This window comes from Tupaia chinensis, unplaced genomic scaffold (genome assembly GCF_000334495.1).
Source record: "Tupaia chinensis unplaced genomic scaffold, TupChi_1.0 Scaffold145659_1, whole genome shotgun sequence".
Lineage (NCBI taxonomy): Eukaryota > Metazoa > Chordata > Mammalia > Scandentia > Tupaiidae > Tupaia > Tupaia belangeri.
The window spans coordinates 211303-231811 of NW_006205516.1; the positions used below are offsets into that span (position 1 = coordinate 211303).

At 41.6% G+C, this 20509-nt stretch overlaps 1 protein-coding gene and 1 pseudogene across 5 annotated transcripts in view; one reads left to right on the forward strand and one right to left on the reverse strand.

The window, feature by feature from the left end:
* The window catches only part of UPF3B (UPF3B regulator of nonsense mediated mRNA decay), a 28354-nt gene extending 12748 nt beyond the window's left edge, over nt 1-15606 (forward strand). For 2 of the 5 annotated variants that reach the window (XM_014584103.2, XM_027768172.1), the window contains exons 4-13: nt 1483-1581; nt 2998-3108; nt 4636-4679; nt 5128-5310; nt 5708-5746; nt 7785-7945; nt 8251-8395; nt 10238-10387; nt 14594-14701; nt 15475-15606. In XM_014584103.2, coding sequence (XP_014439589.1) covers nt 1483-1581; nt 2998-3108; nt 4636-4679; nt 5128-5310; nt 5708-5746; nt 7785-7945; nt 8251-8395; nt 10238-10387; nt 14594-14701; nt 15475-15522 — 1088 coding nt within the window. In that variant the 3' untranslated portion in view covers nt 15523-15606. Of the gene's footprint in view, nt 1-1482; nt 1582-2997; nt 3109-4635; nt 4680-5127; nt 5311-5707; nt 5747-7784; nt 7946-8250; nt 8396-10092; nt 10388-14593 lie in introns of all 5 variants that reach the window. The other 3 variants (XM_014584104.2, XM_006168256.3, XM_006168257.3) reach the window with 3 other exon arrangements.
* Nucleotides 9759-20509, reverse strand: part of LOC102492296 (60S ribosomal protein L39-like) — a 26635-nt pseudogene continuing 15884 nt past the window's right edge.

Below are 20509 nucleotides of genomic sequence, written 5' to 3' on the forward strand. Positions count from 1 at the left end.
ATCCTTTTGATAGTGTCCTTTTTTAAAAAAAATATTTAATTTTAACTTTCACTTTATTATTATTTTCCAATTTGACCAGAGAGAGACAGAAAGAGAGACAGGGAAAGTGAGAAAGCAAGCCACCAGGTCTGGGATTTGAACCATGTTCAGCCATGTGGAAGTCCAAGTGCCTTAACCACATCACCTGCTTGCCCTTGATAGTGTCCTTTGGTGCACAGAAGTTTTTAAAGTTTTCTAAAGAATTATTTAACTTTATCTACTTTTTAAAAAATAATTATTTTATTTTATTTATTTATTTTATTACTTTCACATGAGTTTTGCCAGAGAAAGAGAGAAGGAGAATTAGAAAGCAAGTCTTCAGGTCCAGGACTTAAGCCTCAGTTAACCTGTGTGTGGGTGGGTGTGTGTGTGTGTGTGGGGGGATTCCAGAGCCTTAACCACCCCGCCACCTGCTGGCCCCTGTTTATTTACTTATTTTAATTTGACCAGTGAGAGACAGAGCAAGAGAGAGCAAGAGAGTGAGAAAGCAAGCTGCCAGGTCCAGGACTCAAACCACATTCAGCCATGTGGGAGTCCAGTGCCCTTAACTACGACACCACCTGCCAGCCCCAGAAATTTCTAATTTTTGATGTAGTCCTTTTTATTTGCTTTTACTTTTTTGATGAGATGCACTTTATTTTTTATTTTACTGTGGTGAGAATATTTAACATAAAAGCTACCCTCACTGTTTTTACTTTCGATGCCTTGGTGTGTGTGTTTTATTTTGTTTTGTTTTTGTTTTTACTGTTAACAGGGTTTTTTTCCCCCCTAGCTTTATTTAAAAGGTATAAATGACAAAATTTGTTGTAGGGTTCATGCACTCTCTAGAGAGAGACAGAGAGAGGGAAAAAAAGTGAGAAAGCACCCAGCAGAGGGGATGGCTATGCTGCAGTCTCCATTTTCCATTCTATTCTTAAGATTTTGGGCACACATACACATATACCTGGAGTGTTTTCAACCTGCCGGGTCCTGACCTTGAACCATGCAATTGGCCATGTAGGTGCCAGCCTCCTAAACCTCCACACCACCAGCTGACCCTCTATCTTTTTTAGAGATTTCTAATGTATTGGGTTGTCAGAAATGTCATGATATATTTTTCTATGTTTTTCTATGCAAAAATGCATCATGACTTTTCCAACAACCTAATATTTTAAAAATAAAAATTAGCTTATAGGGTTTTTTCACATATTACATTTTAGAAATAAAACTGAAATGAATATTTTACTTCCCTCCCCTATCTTTTATTATGTTATCAATGTAAATTTTGGGCTACTTTGGTGGCATATTGATGGTAGTTGTGCTGGTGTATTTATACCCTTTGGGAAACCCTCTTTAGATGACCCCCTTCAAAAGATGCCTAAAAAGCAATGGATTGATTTCCTTGTACCCACTTTTGACTTTTTTTTGTTATATCAAGTATGGTATTTTTTTTTTTCTAAACAGGTCAGGAATATCCTGCTATAGTAGAATTTGCACCTTTTCAAAAAGCTGCAAAAAAGAAGACTAAGAAAAGAGATACCAAAGTTGGGACCATTGATGATGGTACAGTATAGCTCTAGTTACATAATGCTATTGCCATGGAGTTTTTAAAAAAACAATAACAATTGTGAGAATTCATTAGATTACAATGTTTTAGATTAGAAAATCATACAGATTTTAAGTTAATAAGAGATGTTATTTGCAGATGGAAGCTTTGCTTAACTGTTAGAATGGGGCAGGTTTCTTAAAGAGAACATCTGTTTGGGCAGCAACATTTTATTCTTCCTCCTTTGAACAATACAGCATTGATCATTGGATAGTCAATCCCATAAGCTTATTGATTAGACAAACGTGTTACAAAGTACAATAACTGTTCCTTGAGGCCTCTTACCATCTTTATAGTGAATTATTTGACTTTTGGGTTCCATTATCTTTAGAAAGAAGATGGATTGAGCTGTGGTAGAAAAGTATCCATACCCAAGTAATTGAATATAAAGTAGCTAAAGTGGTTGGTCCTATTTTCTAAGCTTTGGATGTGTAATAACTACACACATAGAAACTGGGTTGAACATAAATCCAAGAACTAGAAAACTGGGATAATTGCCATTTAAGGTAAACCAGCTCCAGATTTTGAGATCTCTACAGTGTCACGTTGGATGAGAATTGTATAACTCTTGTGCTGGTTAAGGACTTAGCCCCAATATGTTATATCAAATTGGTATTTTAGAGTCATCTAGTTTAATTTCCATCATTTGTTATTATAACGGGTTCTCTTTTAAAGAATTATTTTATTTAACTTTATTTATTTGCTTATTTTAATTTGATGAGAGAGGGAGGGAGGGAAAGTGAGAAAGCAAGCCACCAAGTCCAGGACTCAATTCGTGGTTGGCCATGTGGGAGTCCAGTGTCATGCATAGAAACAAGCGATGAAATGACATCACTGTGTTACCCTTTCAGATGTCAGAGGTGTCTAAGAGAAAACTCCTGGAATTACCATCACCTCCAGTGCCACATCTAGGGCATCCCCCTAACTTTATCTTTTCAGAATGCCTGACTTTCAGGTGTTGAGTTTACTTAAAGTGAGGTATACCCATATGGGAATTGTTTACCTGCTGTTCATGATTTTCTGAAGGTTTCATAGCTATGGCTTTCAGTTCTTCCATAAGTGTGATTCTGGATTAGTGGAAGCAGTGACTTAGAAGCAAACTAGGTAACACCTCCAGTGATTCTGTTTTAATATGTGATATTGCATTTTTAATAAGCCCCATGTTAATACCAGACTCTCATAGTGGAATAGGAGTTCTAAGAGTAAGTGACCAGGTAAGCCCTAAATAACCTTATCTTGTGGGTGTGATTTGGGTTTTTATTTTCCTTAATATTCTCTTAATTAGAAAATTATGTTCTTTGATAAGTATCCTAGATATTTTCTTTTTTGTTTAAAGTCTGCTGTATTTTCTGTTTCCTTACATGATTATTTAGACCCAGAATATAGAAAATTTTTGGAAAGTTATGCCACTGATAATGAGAAAATGACATCTACTCCAGAGACACTGCTAGAGGAAATAGAAGCAAAAAATAGAGAATTAATAGGTAAGTGGGAAATAGGATTTAGGGAGATGGCTTTTCCTCAGAATACCTAAATCTGTCTTCTGCTTCACTAACTTATTTGAGACTGTTTCCTCTACAGAAAATGCAGATGATTATCCTGCCTTACAGGACTATAAGAGTACATTGATAAAATGGGAACATTCCCTGTGACCTATTTAATGTCACACAAATGTAATATAAGTATCAAAAGTTTGAAGACTAAAAAGAGGTGTTTAGATGGTGGTAAGCCTTTGAGTATCAATTGGTATTTTCTAGTAGTAAGAAGTTTATATTCCTAATATTTTTTTGACCTGAAAGTATCAAAAAATGAAATTAGTTACTATAGAATTGAAAACCTCTTGAGAAATCTAGCTTGGATATTGGTTCTAAGTATAATAGGTTGTTGGGGCTAGCAGGTGGCGTGGTGATTAAGGTGCTCGACTCCCACATGGTCAACCGCGGTTTGAGTCCTGGACCCAGTGGCTTGAAACTCACACCAGGCATGTGTGCCCCAAATCCTGAGATAAGAATGGAGGAGAAGGGATTGCCATGTGGCCATCACCCCTCGGGGGTGATTTCTCACTTTCCCTCTGTATCCAGCGAGTGTACACACCCTATGGCAAAATCCTTTAAAAAAAAAAAAAAAGAGTAGGTTGTCACTACTATATCAGTAGCTTTAAACATGGACATAGTCTTTGACCCAGAATTCCAGCTCCTAGGAATTTATCATAAGAAGTATGTATTCAAAAGGTGGCTAGAAGGCTAATAGCATTGCTTAAAAAGTTGAGAGGCAAACTTAAATCTTCTAACACCTCATTTTTATTAATATTGTAGATGCAAAATCTAAGCCCCATTTCTGGTAACTTTCTTAGACTAAATTGCCAGTAGTAGTATTATGGGGTTAAAAGGATTAGATGCATTGAGCCCCTTCCCCCAGTTTCTTTGCAGTTGAACCAATTAATATTCCTCTCTATAAAACAAGAGAATGTCCTTTGCATTTAATTCTCAACAAATGAGAATTACTTTTGTATAATTGTTTTATTATTTTAGTTTTAATTTTTCAATTTTTTAAAAGTATTTTAAACCTATATTATTGAAGTGGAATACTATAAAGCATATTTCTGATAATACAATCTTTTTTTTTTCTTTTTTTTTGAGAGGTTTTTGCTATAGGGCACGTGCGCTTACCAGACAGACAGAGAGAGACAGAGAGACAGAAAGCGAGAAATCACCCCCCAGGAGGATGGTCACGCCGCAATCCATTCTCCTCTCAGGATCTCGGGCACACACACACATGCGCCTGGCATGAGTTCTAAGCCACCGGGTCCTGCACGCGAACCACGGTCGACTACGTGGGAATCCAGAGACATAGCCATTACGCTAACTGCTGGTTCCCTGATAATACAATTTTGAACTTTCTGTTTAAGGGTTTTATTTTTCCCACCTTGGGTGGGTGGCAGGGAATGTCAGAAAATGGAATTCTTTCTAGGGATTGATAATATTATTAATAATCTGTTTACATTTATGTAGCTAAAAAGACAACCCCACTTTTGAGCTTCCTGAAAAACAAGCAGGTAAATCTTTTGTTTTTACAGTTCTCTCCGTACTTTAATTTTCATTGGTTTACATTCTGTAAACATTTTAAGAGCATTGGGGTCTTGTAGGAAAAATAGTTGCTTTTTCTACCATTATTCTTTAAAGATTTAGCATGTTGGTCTTATTCTCTGGCCCCTCCTTTACTCTGGTCATTGGACCAGGAGAGTCCTTAGTTTGTTGCAGAGACACTCTGAAAGCTCCTGGAAACAGAGCCATGCAGCAGGGGGAGAATCTGTTATGAGCAGGTCCTGGTCTTCATTTTGTTTCATCTTCTGGGAGGGGTGGGGATTAAGGAGATCAAATGCTACTTAGAGAAAGTAGGACAAAACAGTACTGTGATTTAGTTGGTGCCCACCATAGCTTTGGGATTGACTAGGCTTTTAGTGATTATCTTATTTGAAGGTTTGTGTTGATGTTGCTTTACAGAGAATGAGAGAAGAAAAGAGAGAAGAAAGAAGGCGGCGAGAAATAGAAAGAAAAAGACAAAGAGAAGAAGAGAGAAGGAAATGGAAAGAAGAAGAAAAACGAAAAAGGAAAGATATAGAGAAGCTGAAAAAAATAGATAGAGTTCCAGAAAGGGACAAAATAAAGGATGAACCAAAGATTAAGGTATAAAAATAATTGAAACTGACTACATGTTGCTGAACATTGCATGCGTCTGCTTTAAATATGCGTGCATCTTGTGTTGGTCTAAATGAGATTTTTGTTTATGTCCTTTTTTTTTGGGGGGGGGAAGTAAACCAATAAAAATCTTTCCTATAATATTGATAGTATTATTTTTTAATTTTAAGGTCATTTAAATGGATTAAGTGGCTTATGTTATATTATTTTTCTGTGCAGATTTGTGTTATTTAGCATTGAAAATGTTCAGTGTTTGGATTGCTGTTTTCTCAGTTCATTGTAAATGAGGTTTCAGGGCTGGCTGGCATGAATTATGGGTTTTTATTCAGCTTTTCCTTCATAATACATGGAATTGCCTCATCTGTTTGTTTTCCACTGTCTTCAGGTACACAGGTTTCTGTTACAAGCTGTGAATCAGAAAAATGTAAGGACCAAATACATGATACAGAGCACCTAGTATCATGTCACACACACACAGGTCTTAGCTAATAAGTCCTTTTGGTGGTGGTGGTAGTGTTACTTGTTGAAAACCCCTCAAGACTGACTTGGGTCTTTTGAAAAGCTGAGCTATTTTAAATTCCTACTTAAAAAGGAAGCCCAGGTGACTTCCTATGCTCTGCTATGTACCCAGAAGCTTCAATGACATACAGCCAGAGGACAACCATGCCTATGTAGCTCTTTCTCATCTTCTTATATACCTCTCCTAACTGGCGGCCTTGTGGGAGAACTAGGGATAAATATCCTGCATTTTGTGCTTTTCCCTCTCACTCGACTCCCACATTATCTTCTTGCATCTGGCTCAGGAATCTGTACACAGCAGATTCTGATTAATGCATAGTACGTAGGAAGAGTAAAACTTCAGAAAGATCCCAACCTTGCTGCTTCCCTTCTGAGGGCACAGCATGGGCAATCCTTCCTCCAGTGAACTTCCAGAGAAGTACTAGTAACCTAGTACTTCAGGGAAAGTCTCACAGAGATGGTGGCAAGGTCTCCTTTTACCTCCTGCAAACTCAGCAGTGTATGTGACTAGGGTCCCCTGAGTTTCTACTGGCTTAATTCTTGGTGGTAAGGGGCTGGGGTCAGGGTGGGCCCATTTGAATTCCTTCTAGCGATCTCTGTCTGCTATGCCACAAGTGACTTGCTAATACTGCTGATCAGCAAGGCAGAAGGTAGAGCCAGCCATGCTAGAGACATTCATTAATATTCTTAATAGTGAACATCTTGGCTCCTAATAAAGATGCTCATTAGCGAAATAACACTTTTCCATGAAACCTGCGCATGGTATCCTTACTTTACACTGGTGCCTCCTTAGTGTCTGGTTTGGACTCACCATTTGCAGTGGCTGGCCCTGTGTGATGCCGTCACTCTGAGACTCGAAATTCTTTTATTTTGCCTAAGAATCTCTCTGTCCACCCATCATTTCGGGATATTATAGAGAGATTTGTAGCAATGGTTTAAAAAAGAATGGCACTTAAAAACATATATACATGTGAATATGTGTGCGTGTATGTGTGTATATGTATGTATGTATATGTGTGTACGTATGTGTGTATATATATCATATATATCTCACTGAGTATAGAGTTCCTACTTTGTAGAGATGGAATGTTACCATTCTGTTGCATAAGGCATTTGGATTTTTACATCACATGCCAAATAATTCTTGCCATTCATCTCTAATGGTGGTATAATTGTACCATCCTAAGTATGTTATATTCTCAGACTCAAGGCAAAATTACTCTTGCAATGGATCCCTCCTTTGGTGACCACAAGGTATTTATCATTCCAAGTACTATGTAAAAACAGTCCGATTATAATGATCTGCATAACTTTTTAAATTTGTGATATTGGGGCCACAAGGTAGAATGGCAGTTAAGGCACTGGATCCTACATGGCCAACTGCATGGTTCGAGTCCAGGACCCATTGGCTTGAAAATCACACCAGACACGTGTGCATGTGTGCCCAAAATCCTGAGAAGAGAATGGCGGAGAAGGGATTACAATGTGGCCAGCCTTCCTAGGGGGTATTTTCTTACTTTCCCTCTTTATCGCTCTGTCTCCAGCAAGCACATATGTCCTGTGGCAAAAATCTAAACAATAAAAAAATTTGTGGGATATTTTCCCATTGAGTTGTATCAACATGCTGGTTTGCTACAAAAATATACTTGGAAGTGGATATTCATTTGTTTAAAGGTTGACCAATTTAAAGCCAAAGGAGTCTTGATCCTATTGCCACAAAGTGATTAAACCACTTCATTTGAGTGGATAACACTTTCACTTTAATAGCATCCTTTTAGCAAATTACTGCTCTTGTGCACTAGTTCACCCAAAAGTTTGAGCATCTGCAGAGATTAAGGGGCCTTTTGTATTCTAAGTCTTAAGCATTTAGTATGTTTTCTTTGATAGAATCAGAAGACAATGTCCTACCCTTCAAAATAAAAATAAACACATTCTTTTTAAAGCTGCTCAAGAAGCCAGAAAAAGGAGATGACAAAGAACTGGACAAAAGAGAGAAAGCCAAGAAATTGGACAAAGAGAATCTGAATGATGAAAGAGCCAGTGGGCAAACTTGTACATTGCCCAAGCGTTCTGATGTCGAACTTAAAGATGAAAAGCCAAAGAGGTCAGTGGTGGAGGGAAGGCTCTTCGGTATGTTTGATTGCCGGATGACAGTTTTGCTGCTGTATCCTGGACTTGCACCTGAATTAAGAGAAACATTTTTAGGTGGGGCAGGGGGATGAGGACAAGAGTTTCAAATATTCTATTGATAGCATCTTCATCCATTTGAATGGTTTTTGGTTTCTGTTGTCTTTTAAAACACTAGTTTACTCTGCAACCTCATTGCAGTAGCCAAGCCCAAGTCCCAGTGCTTCTGCATTTGTGATTACGAGCTCTTTGAGGGTTGTCTCAGATTTGTTTGTCATGCAGACCTGAAGATGAAAGCAGCAGAGACTACAGGGAGAGGGATCGGGATTACGAACGAGATCAGGAGCGCATACTTCGTGAGAGAGAGAGACTGAAGCGGCAGGAAGAAGAGCGCCGTAGGCAAAAGGAGCGCTATGAGAAAGAGAAGGCTTTTAAAAGAAAAGAACAGTGGCTGTCTGTGTGCCAAAATACTTCATGCTTAAGTCTTGAGGTGCTTTGCCTTTTGCTTGGTGACTTGTACGATGCCTTCACCCTGGGATGAACCTTGTATGATGCCTTCACTCTGAGACTCGAAATTCTTTTATTTTGCCTAAGAATCTCTCTGTCCACCCATCATTTCGGGATATTATAGAGAGATTTGTAGCAATGGTTTAAAAAAGAATGGCACTTAAAAACATATATACATGTGAATATGTGTGCGTGTATGTGTGTATATGTATGTATGTATATGTGTGTACGTATGTGTGTATATATATCATATATATCTCACTGAGTATAGAGTTCCTACTTTGTAGAGATGGAATGTTACCATTCTGTTGCATAAGGCATTTGGATTTTTACATCACATGCCAAATAATTCTTGCCATTCATCTCTAATGGTGGTATAATTGTACCATCCTAAGTATGTTATATTCTCAGACTCAAGGCAAAATTACTCTTGCAATGGATCCCTCCTTTGGTGACCACAAGGTATTTATCATTCCAAGTACTATGTAAAAACAGTCCGATTATAATGATCTGCATAACTTTTTAAATTTGTGATATTGGGGCCACAAGGTAGAATGGCAGTTAAGGCACTGGATCCTACATGGCCAACTGCATGGTTCGAGTCCAGGACCCATTGGCTTGAAAATCACACCAGACACGTGTGCATGTGTGCCCAAAATCCTGAGAAGAGAATGGCGGAGAAGGGATTACAATGTGGCCAGCCTTCCTAGGGGGTATTTTCTTACTTTCCCTCTTTATCGCTCTGTCTCCAGCAAGCACATATGTCCTGTGGCAAAAATCTAAACAATAAAAAAATTTGTGGGATATTTTCCCATTGAGTTGTATCAACATGCTGGTTTGCTACAAAAATATACTTGGAAGTGGATATTCATTTGTTTAAAGGTTGACCAATTTAAAGCCAAAGGAGTCTTGATCCTATTGCCACAAAGTGATTAAACCACTTCATTTGAGTGGATAACACTTTCACTTTAATAGCATCCTTTTAGCAAATTACTGCTCTTGTGCACTAGTTCACCCAAAAGTTTGAGCATCTGCAGAGATTAAGGGGCCTTTTGTATTCTAAGTCTTAAGCATTTAGTATGTTTTCTTTGATAGAATCAGAAGACAATGTCCTACCCTTCAAAATAAAAATAAACACATTCTTTTTAAAGCTGCTCAAGAAGCCAGAAAAAGGAGATGACAAAGAACTGGACAAAAGAGAGAAAGCCAAGAAATTGGACAAAGAGAATCTGAATGATGAAAGAGCCAGTGGGCAAACTTGTACATTGCCCAAGCGTTCTGATGTCGAACTTAAAGATGAAAAGCCAAAGAGGTCAGTGGTGGAGGGAAGGCTCTTCGGTATGTTTGATTGCCGGATGACAGTTTTGCTGCTGTATCCTGGACTTGCACCTGAATTAAGAGAAACATTTTTAGGTGGGGCAGGGGGATGAGGACAAGAGTTTCAAATATTCTATTGATAGCATCTTCATCCATTTGAATGGTTTTTGGTTTCTGTTGTCTTTTAAAACACTAGTTTACTCTGCAACCTCATTGCAGTAGCCAAGCCCAAGTCCCAGTGCTTCTGCATTTGTGATTACGAGCTCTTTGAGGGTTGTCTCAGATTTGTTTGTCATGCAGACCTGAAGATGAAAGCAGCAGAGACTACAGGGAGAGGGATCGGGATTACGAACGAGATCAGGAGCGCATACTTCGTGAGAGAGAGAGACTGAAGCGGCAGGAAGAAGAGCGCCGTAGGCAAAAGGAGCGCTATGAGAAAGAGAAGGCTTTTAAAAGAAAAGAAGAAGAAATTAAAAAGGAGAAAGAAACACTTCGTGATAAAGGAAAGAAGAATGAAAGTACAGAATCAGTAGTCAGCTCAGAAAAAACCGAAAAGAAAGAGGAAGTGGTTAAGAGAGATCGCATAAGAAACAAGGTGCTACTTCTCGTTAAACTTGTCTATTTTCATGAGGATTTTCTTCCCTCTATTCCTGCAAGCATAAAGAAATGGGCTAGCTCATCATTTAGTGTAGAAGTGATTTTTTTTTTTTTTAAAGAGAGATTTCTGCTATCGGGCACGTGTACTCAGAAAGACAGAGACAGACAGAAAGTGAGAAATCACTCCCTGGGGTGATGGCCATGCCACAGTCTCTTCTGTTCCAGTCTCCTCTCAGGATTTTGGGGACATATGCACACATGCCCAGTGTGTTTCAAGCCGCCGGATCTGGGACTCGAACTGTGGTCAGCCATGTGGGAGTCCAGCCACATAACCAGTACACCATATGTTGGTTTCTAGTGTAGAAGTTTCTTTTTTGTTTTGTTTTTAAAAAGACAGGTCTCTTTAAAAATTTTTTTATTCATTCATTCATTTTAATTTGACCAGAGCAAGACAGAGAGAGAGAGTGGGAAAGTGAGAAAGCAAGCCACCAGGCCCAGGACTCGAACCGAGATTGGTCATGTGGGAGTGTCCAGCATCTCAGTCACCATGCCACCTGCTGGTCCCTCTAGTATAGAAGTTTTAAAGGGGAATTTTAAGTACCTACAACTTTACTTGTCAGTCTTGACTTTGTTTTATTAACTTATTGTAGAACTTACAAATATATACAAAAGTGAAGAGGATAGAGAACATTATGATGAACCCCGACGCACCCATTACCCAGCTTCAATAATCATCACCTAGTGGCCAACCTTGTTTATTTATTTCTTATGTTTAAGCATTCATTTCTTTCATCAGCAAAAGAGACAGTGCCCTTCCAACAGGGTCTTGACACTGTGATCCACCCCCATGTAACAACATGAGGAAATAATTTGCCAATCCCAAATATGAAAGGAGCTGTGAGACAAATTGGTTTATGCAACAAATAAATGTTAGAAAAGGGTGGTGGTGGAACCATTTAGATTATAAGAGAAGTTAAAGAGACATCTCATGCAAATACAATTTGTAGAGATCACTTAGATATTCATGTCTTTTTTTGTGTGTTTGTTTTGTTTTTTCTTTTGAGAGGTTTTCGCTATAGGGTGCGTGCGTTCGCCAGACAGACAGAGAGACATAGAGACAGAAAGCGAGAAATCCCTCCTCGGGGGATGGCCACGCCGCAATCCCTTCTCCTCCATTATCCTCTTGGGATCTTGGGCACGCACGCACACGCGCCTGGTGTGAGTTTTAAGCCACCAGGTCCGGGACGTGAACCGTGGTCTACTACGTGTGAGTCCAGCGACATAGCCATTCCGCTAACTGCTGGTTCCCAGATATTCATGTCTTTTAGAAAAGACATTAATGAAGCAATTGGAAAAATCTGAGCACTGAATGGATAGGCTGTAAAGGAATTATTATTAAACTTTTTAATGGGAAAATGCTATTAGCATTATATTAAGAGTCTTTTTATTTATAAGGCACGTGTGCTCTCCAGAGAGACAGAAAACAAGAAATCACCCCCTGGGGGGATGGCCATGCCACAACCCCTTCTCCATTCTCCTCTCGGGATTTTGGGCACGCACGCACCTGGTGTGAGTTTTAAGCCGCCAGGTCCAGGACTCAAACCATGGTCCACTATGTAGGAATCCAGTGACATAACCGTTAGACCCTTTGCTGGTCCCAAGAAAAATCATCTTTATCTCAAATGTTAAGTATTTAGGGAAGAAATTATGTGTAGAATTTGCTTGAAAATACTCTAGTGATGGTAGGGATGAGGTAGGATAGAAACAAGGTTGATCAGGCTAGATGCTGCTACTGGAGTAAAATGCAGCACTCTGCAAGGCTGACCCACATAGGAAGGTTCCAGGTTCTTGTCTGTAGACCGTCCTGAGTGTTCTAGGCACACACATGCCCTTGATCTGACACTAGCCGGGGCTGGGAATGGATTACAGTGGGGGGCCCTGTTTGGGGGAACTTGTCTTTCTGTTGTTAACTCTCAATAATGGAAGAAATAAATTTTAAAAAATGCTTTAGGATGACTTCATAAATTAGGAACAAAGGGTAAGAAAAGCTCATGTAATTTTTTCTGTTGAATCCTAAAAAGAGGGCGAATATATTTAAGTTTTCCGTGATCAGAGTAGCATAAACCAAACACAGTACTGTACTCAAACTGAGAAATGCATGATGGCTTTATTAAGGTTTACTTAGGAATCTGAGACATGAGGTGCCACTTGCTGGGATGTTATGTTGTGTGTGAATTAAAAAGTAAATTCTGGGGTCCGGCATGTGGCATAGTGGTTAAGGTACTGGCCTCCTACACAGCCAAATGTGGTTTGAGTACTTTGACCCAGTCACGCCAGGCATAAGTGTGGGCATGCCCAAAATCTTGGGAGGTGAATGGGGGAAGAAGGAATTACAGCATGGCCATCTCCCCTGGGGGGATGATTTTTCTCTTCTCCTCTATGGTGAGTGCACATGCCCTATGTCAAAAACCTAAACACACACACACACACACACACACACACACACAAATTCTGTTTGCAGAAAGTTACACGGGGTCTGAGCTTATGATTTCAGGGAGGTTTTTACTTAGATTTTACATTCTTAATGTTTTCCTCCTAAACTTTTATGTGGTACTTCATTTTAAAGTCAGTTTTCGGGAACCAGCAGTTAGCGTAATGGCTATGTTGCTGGACTTCCATGTAGTCGACCGTGGTTCGCATCCCGAACCCAGTGGCTTAAAACTCACGCTGGGCGCGTGTGCATGTGTGCCCAAGATCCCGAGAGGAGAATGGAGGAGAAGGGATTGCGGCGTGACCATCCCCCCGGGGGGTGATTTCTCGCTTTCTGTCTCTATGTCTGTCTGGCGAGCGCACGCGCCCTATAGCGAAAACCTCTCAAAAAAAAAGTCAGTTTTCTGGGGGCCAGCAGGTGGCGTGGTAGTAAAGGCGCTGGACACTCCCACATGGCTGAACACAGTTCAAGTTGTGGAGCTGGTGGCTTGCTTTCTGATTTTCTCTCTCTTTCTAGTCAAATTAAGATAAACGAATGAATAAATAAAATTAAATAAATTGGGACCAACAGTTGGCATAATGGCTATGTTGCTGGACTCCTGCGTAGTCTACCACAGTTGAAGTCTGAGACCTGGTGGCTTAAACTCACACCAGGCGCGTGTGTGTGTGCGCGTGGCCCAAGATCCCAAGGGAATGAAAGAGAAGGGATTGCGGCGTGGCCATCCTCCCTGGGGGAGTGATTTCTCGCTTTCTGTCTTTCTCTCTCTCTCTCTCTCTCTGTATTTCTGGCAAGTGTAAGCACCCTATAACAAAAATCTCTCCATAATAAATAAATAAATCTTTTTTTAAAAAGTCAGTTTTTTGGGACCAGCAGATGACGTAATGGTTATGTCGCTGGACTGCCACATGGTTAGTTGCAGTTCGAGTCCTGGACACTTGAAACTCACACTGGACACATATGCGTGCATGCCCAAAATTGTGAAAGGAGACTGGAGAAGGGACTGTGGCATGGCCATCCCCCCTGAGGGTGATTTGTTGCATTCTGTCTCTCTTTCTCTGTCTCTCCAGTGAGCGCACACACCTTGTAGCTATAGCAAAAAAAAATCTCTAAAAAAAAAGAAGGTCAGTTTTGTAATGCAGAGGAGAGATGCGATAGCAAACAAACAAACAAACAAAAAACAAAATAAATAAACCTGATTAGTTCACCTTCAGATGGTTAAGGAAATGAGATAGTAGAGTTCTCAAAACGTTGACTGTAGCATGGAAAATATTACTTAAGAAATGGTTGCTTTTCTTGGGCACCAGCAGTTAGCGTAATGGCTATGTCGCTGGACTCCCACGTAGTCGGCCGCGGTTCGTGTCCCGGACCTGGTGGCTTAAAACTCACGCCGGGCGTGTGTGCGTGCGTGCCCAGGATCCCGAGAGGAGAATGGAGGAGAAGGGATTGGGGCGTGGCTACCCCCCAAGGGGGTGATTTCTCACTTTCTGTCTCTGTCTGGCGAGCGCGTGCGCCCTATGGCAGGGGGGGAACCTCTCCCAAAAAAAAGAAAAAGAAATGGTTGCTTTGCTTTGGAGATAAGGGAAAGTAGGCAGTGCCATGTACCATGCTCTCATGGTTTTGGTCATCTGACTTGTTTGGGTATATGTTACCTCGTAAGTTGTGTAAATGCCGAGTGGCAATGTCGTAACACGAACGTATTTCATTTTACTTTAGGATCGCCCAGCAATGCAGCTTTACCAACCAGGAGCTCGAAGCCGAAATCGCCTCTGTCCCCCTGAGGAGAGCACCAAGCCTGGAGATCCAGCAGTAGAAAAAAAGCAGGAAAGTGGTATTAGCCATAGAAAAGAAGGAGGAGAGGAGTGATAAGTCCGAATGGCCTTAGGTGTCCTGACTGTCTAGGCAGCCAAAGAGCACGTATTAAGCAATCCAGAAGTGCCTTCAGGGCAAAGGAATAGAGAGAAAGGATGGGGGTCGCTGTGCTGGTGGGGTTCACTGCAGAGGAGGATGTTTGTGGCAAAGCAGGAATCTGACCACAGGGTCAGAATTGGAAGTACAGTTTCATTGTTTTTGCAATTTCTACAAATTAATTTCGAAGTGTCAGAAAAAGATGATGGCGAGGCCATGCATTGCAATTTGCAGGTGGAAAATGTCAAGGGAGGATTTCATTGTGTATGACACAAGAAAAAAAAATAAGAGAGCTGACTATAAAATCAAAAAGTGTTGTTAATCCTGGATTGAATTTTTTTAAATTGGGTGGAACAGAGTCACTCTGACGTCTCGTTCAGGTCTAGTTATAATGCATTGTTGGTGAGAACCGCTAACTTCATGTAGTGTAAAGCAACAAGCATGTAATTAATTGTAGTACAAGTACAGTGAAGGATGTAACACATTTCCACTGATGCAAAAATTTACATAGTCAGGGTCTGTCTGTATCCTATGTCCTAAAGCTTTAGGATTAGTTTTAGTTTGTTTACATGAATTTAGCATAAAGACTATTTTTAAACATCTCATTTTGCCTTTAGCATTTTTTCTATGAATAGGTAAACCGTAGCCTTTGTTTGGTTCTTGACAGTCCAGTCTCTGTTTCATCTTAGGTCTCAGGATGTGAGGGCATACCCTCTCCAAGAAGGACACTGCACTAATATCTGTTCCCGTTAAATAGCAACTTGTAGTCTCTGCTCGTTCTGTACTGAAGTCAATAAATATCAGTAGCACTCAAATATGAAGCTAAGTGTGTTTATTTACTTGACTGAATAGCTGTTAGTTTTGAGAAATGAAGCTTTTGATTCTGGGGACCAGCAGGTGGGATGGTGGTTAAGGTGCTCGATTCCCACAGGGTCGACCATGGTTCTAGTTCCAAACCTGGCAGCTTGAAATTCAAGCCAAGCGTGTGTGCATATATGCTCAAAATCCTGGGAGGAGGAGGACTGCGGTGTGGCCATGCCACTAGAGGGTGATTTCTCACTGTCTCTATCTCACTCTGGTGGGCATATGCGCCCTATGGTAAAAACCTTAAAAAAAAATGTTTTTCCCCCAAAACAAAAGGTCTTACATATTTATTACTGAACCAACCTACCAATGCAGAGCATGGGAAGTGAAGCATCATTTTTTTCCAATAAAACACTCCAACTGTCCAGGCAGTGGTGACCGTTTTCAGCTTGATGTGGCAAGCCCATAGTGACCTTGGTACAACATATCCTGGGCCATACCTTGTCCAGTTCTTCATACACCCAGCTTGGTTCCTCGCCAGTGTCTCCTCCTCGAGTTGTACCTGATTTTATTACTAGTTTTCATTTGAATCCATTGTGAGAATGGGACAATTTTGCTTCTGTTTCTTGGCCAGAAACCACTTGATACTGAAAATCTTGTGAGAAGACATTGTGAAGAATCGAGTCGTCTACATGCACAATGGTGGAGAAAGGAAGAGCAAAAAAACAAAACGCTTTTGATACCTAATTGATCTCTTGGGAATTTTGAAAGGCAATGGATTCTGGTTTCTGTCTTCACCAGCACCTTGTCTTTGCTTTGCCCACCAGGGAGAGGATGGGGCACTAAAGTGATTCACAGCTCTTGTTCCATTAGAAGCCAAGTGCTTGGACAATATCGAGTTCCTGTTTGATTTTCATCCTGCCACCCCTCCTAACACGGCACCAGCTTGCCTTTACTAAGTCGCTGCTTAATGCGTGCTCAGTTTTTAGGAACCAAAATTCCAGGAAGCGGGTAGAAGGGCACCGTAAGAGACTGAAAGAGGATGTCCTGCACCTGCAAGGTGGTACTGAAACAGGGAAGGGAAACCTTTCAAGGAGAATGGCCATCAGTGTCCTATGCCACAGAGAGGTTAAGAAAGTTGAGAAATGGGACCAGCAGTTGGTGTAATGGCTATGTTGCTGGACTCCCACGTAGCTGACCAGTTTGAGTCCCAGACCCAGTGGTTTAAATTCACACAGGGTGCGTGTGCGTGCATGTCCAAGATCCCGAGAGGAGAATGAAGAAGGGTTTGTGGTATGGTCATCTCTCTCTGTCTCTGGTGAGCACATGCACCCTATAGGAAACTGGAAAAGAAAAAAAACGAATGTATCTATAGACAGTAGCCAGAGAGTAGGAGAAAAATCAGAAGACTCTGGTGTTACGTAATCCAAGAGAAAACAGCCTTTCAAAAAGGAAAGAGAGTGGCCAGCAGGGTTGGAAGCTCCTGAAATTGGGTCAGATGTGATGCCTGAGATGGGCCTTGGGATTCAGCGACTTACAGGTCATTGATGACCTGGAATGATGGCCAGGCTGGCTGGAAAATGGAAACGGCATACACAACTTTCTTTTCTTTTTTTTGAATATGCCATAGGGCACATCTGCTCACCAGACAAATGTAGCTCTCCTAGGGAGGATGGCCATGCCACAAAACCTGCTCTCTTCTCCTCTTGGGATTTGGGGCATGCAATGCACATGCTCCCAGCATGTTTTTCAAGTTCCTGGGCCGGGAATTAAACTGTATAGTTGACCTGGTGAGATCCAGCTGCCATAACCATTATACCACTGGCTGGGTCCTGCCATGTATAACTTTTTTTTTTAAAGAATTATTTTATTGGGGCCGGCAAGTGGTGTGATTAAGAGCACTGGACTCTCACATGGGGAACTGTGGTTCAAGTCCTAGACCTGGCGGCTTGCTTTCTCACTTCCCCCCTTCTCTTTCACACTCTGTCCCTCTGACCAAATTAAAAATAAAGTTAAATAAATTCTTTATTATTTTATTTAACTTTATTATTTTCCAGCTTGATCAGAGAGACAGAGAGAGAGGGAGAAAGTGAGACAGCAAGCCACCAGGTCCGGAACTTGAACTACTGTAGGCCATGTGGGAGTTCAGCGCCCTTAAACACTTTGCCACCTGCAGGCCCCAACATGTAGAACTTTTTAGAGAAGTCTCTCTATGAAAAAAGGAAGGGACCAGCAGTCAGCCTAATGGCTATGTCGCTGGACCCCCATGTAGTTAACCGTGGTTTGAGTCCCAGACCCAGTGGCTTAAACTCATGCCAGGGCATGTGCACCAAAGATCCCGAGGAGAATAGAGGAGAAGGGATTGTGGCATGGCCATCCTCCGCGAGGGGGTGAGGGGGGGGGACATCTCCCAAAAAAAAAGAGAGAATTATTTATTTTATTTATCTTTTTTAGTTTTCTATAGGACATGTGCACTCGCTAGGGGGAGAGAGAGAAAGCAAGCTACCAGGTCTGGCACTTGAACCATGGTCGGTCATGTGGGAATCCACCATATTAACCACCCACGCCACCTGCTGGCTCCTGAACTAACTTTTTAATGTTTGATAAAAACAGTAGAAAGTCATTAATAAGTTTGTTTTCCTACTTCAACTTTCTCTAAATTTCATTTCTTTTTCGATAGAGGTGTGATTTTCTTTTTTTTCTTTCATAATTTTTTTAGAATTATTTTATTTAAATTTAAATATTTATTTATTTATTTAAATTATATTACATGTAATCATACAGAGAGGGACAGAGAGAGAGAGGGAAAGTGAGAAAGCCAGCTGCCAGGTCTGGGACTTGAACTGCGGTCAGCCATGTAGGAGTCCAGTGTCCTTAACTACCATGCCACCTGCCGGGCCCTCTGGTGTGATTTTCAAGTCACTAGGTCCAGGGCTTGAACCATGGTTGGCCATGTGGGAGTCCAGCAACATAACCACTATGCCATCTGCTGGTCCCAAGGATTTGTTTAAATATAATACTCAAATATATTTAGAAACCAAAAGGAAAACTCTACCAGGATGAAACATCTAAAGGAAGAGATAACCAGGCGTGTACGGCCCTCTGGTGTGATTTTCAAGTCACTAGGTCCAGGGCTTGAACCATGGTTGGCCATGTGGGAGTCCAGCAACATAACCACTATGCCATCTGCTGGTCCCAAGGATTTGTTTAAATATAATACTCAAATATATTTAGAAACCAAAAGGAAAACTCTACCAGGATGAAACATCTAAAGGAAGAGATAACCAGGCGTGTACGTTTCCTATGAGGACATGTGAGAAGCTAGGCCAAGGTGGAGGCAGGAGGAGTCGGCCTTAGGAGACGCAGAGCTCCTGAACCCATCAGTTGTGAGTTGGCGTGGCTTGGCTCTTTACCCAGCTGGCTGCTGGCCACCTCGAGGCTGTATTCACATCAGTGCCTCCCTCTTTTGTCCTCCTTGCCTTGCCAGTCCAGGTCTGAGTAAACCACACTTCCACCCCTTCCGAAATTTCTTCCATGCAGTTTTTCATTTAGCAAACATTTACCAATCAGTGTGTGCCAGGCCCTGGAGGTCAAAGACTGAAACAAGTCCTCATCCTTGAGGGAACGCATGAACCGGTGGTGGCAAGTGACAAACAGAAATAGAGCACAGCACATATTGTCAAAGGGCTGTGGCAGCATGGGGTGGCGTGGGCACCTCCTACCCCTTGGCTGCCAAGTGTCGCTGCAGGAAATCCCCAAACCAGATCAGCTGCTGAAACCACAGGAAGGCCCGCCCCCCTGCTAAGCAGCTTTTTTTAAAGGGCACATGCCCTTGCCTGAGAGGAAGAAGGAGAAGGCATGCCCCAATGGGCATGGTTACACCATATTCTCTTCCCTATTTCACCATCCTGTTGGCATTTGGGGTGGGCACACACGCACGCGCACACATGCTGTGTTTTTCAAGTTGCAGGGCTCAGGATTTGACTAAGTGAAAGCAGCCACCCACAAAAGGTCACATGCTATCTAATTTCATAATATAAAATGTCCAGAACAGGCAAACCCAGAGATAGGCAACTGGTGGTTGCTTAGGGCTGGGAAAATGGAATGGAGAGTGACTGCTGATGGGTATGCAGTTCTTTTGGGTGTAATGAAAACAGTCTCGAATTATATACAGTGGTGATGGTTGAGAGTTCTGTGAGTCTACTAAAAACAATTGAAATATAAACTTAAAAATGGTGATTCTTGGGACCAGCAGATGGCGTAGTGGTTATGTCACTATGGCCAGGCGCAGTTCGAGTCCCAGACCTGGTAACTTGAAAATCATGCCAGGCATGTGCGTGTGCATGCCCAAGATCCCAGGAGGAGAAAGGAGAAGAAGGGATTGTGGTGTGGCCATCCCTCCTAGAGGGTGATCTCCCACTTTCTCTCTCACCGTGTCTGTCTTTCTCTCTCTCTCCAGCAACTACATGCACCCTATGGCATAAAAAAGGAAAAAAGTAAAAAAGAAAAGAAAAGAAAACTAAAGGGACTAGCAGTTGGCATAATGGCTATGTCACTGGACTCCATGTAGTCTACCGCGGCTGGAGTCCCAGACCCGGTGGCTTAAACTCATGCCAGCTGCCTGTCATGTGCGTGCAGGCCCAAGATCCTGAGAGGAGAATGGAGGAGAAGGGATTGCGGTGTGGCCATCCCCCCTGGGGGGTGATTTCTTGCTTTCTGTCTCTCTGTCTCTCTCTCTGTCTTTCTGGTGAGCGCACATACACTATAGCAACAACAACAAAACACCTTAAAATAGGAAAAAAAGGTGATTCTTGGGGCCAGCAGGTGGCATGGTGATTAAGGTTTTGTTCTCCCATGTGGTTGACTACAGTTTGAGTCCTGAACCCGGTGGCCTGAAACTCACGCTGGGTGCGCATGCAT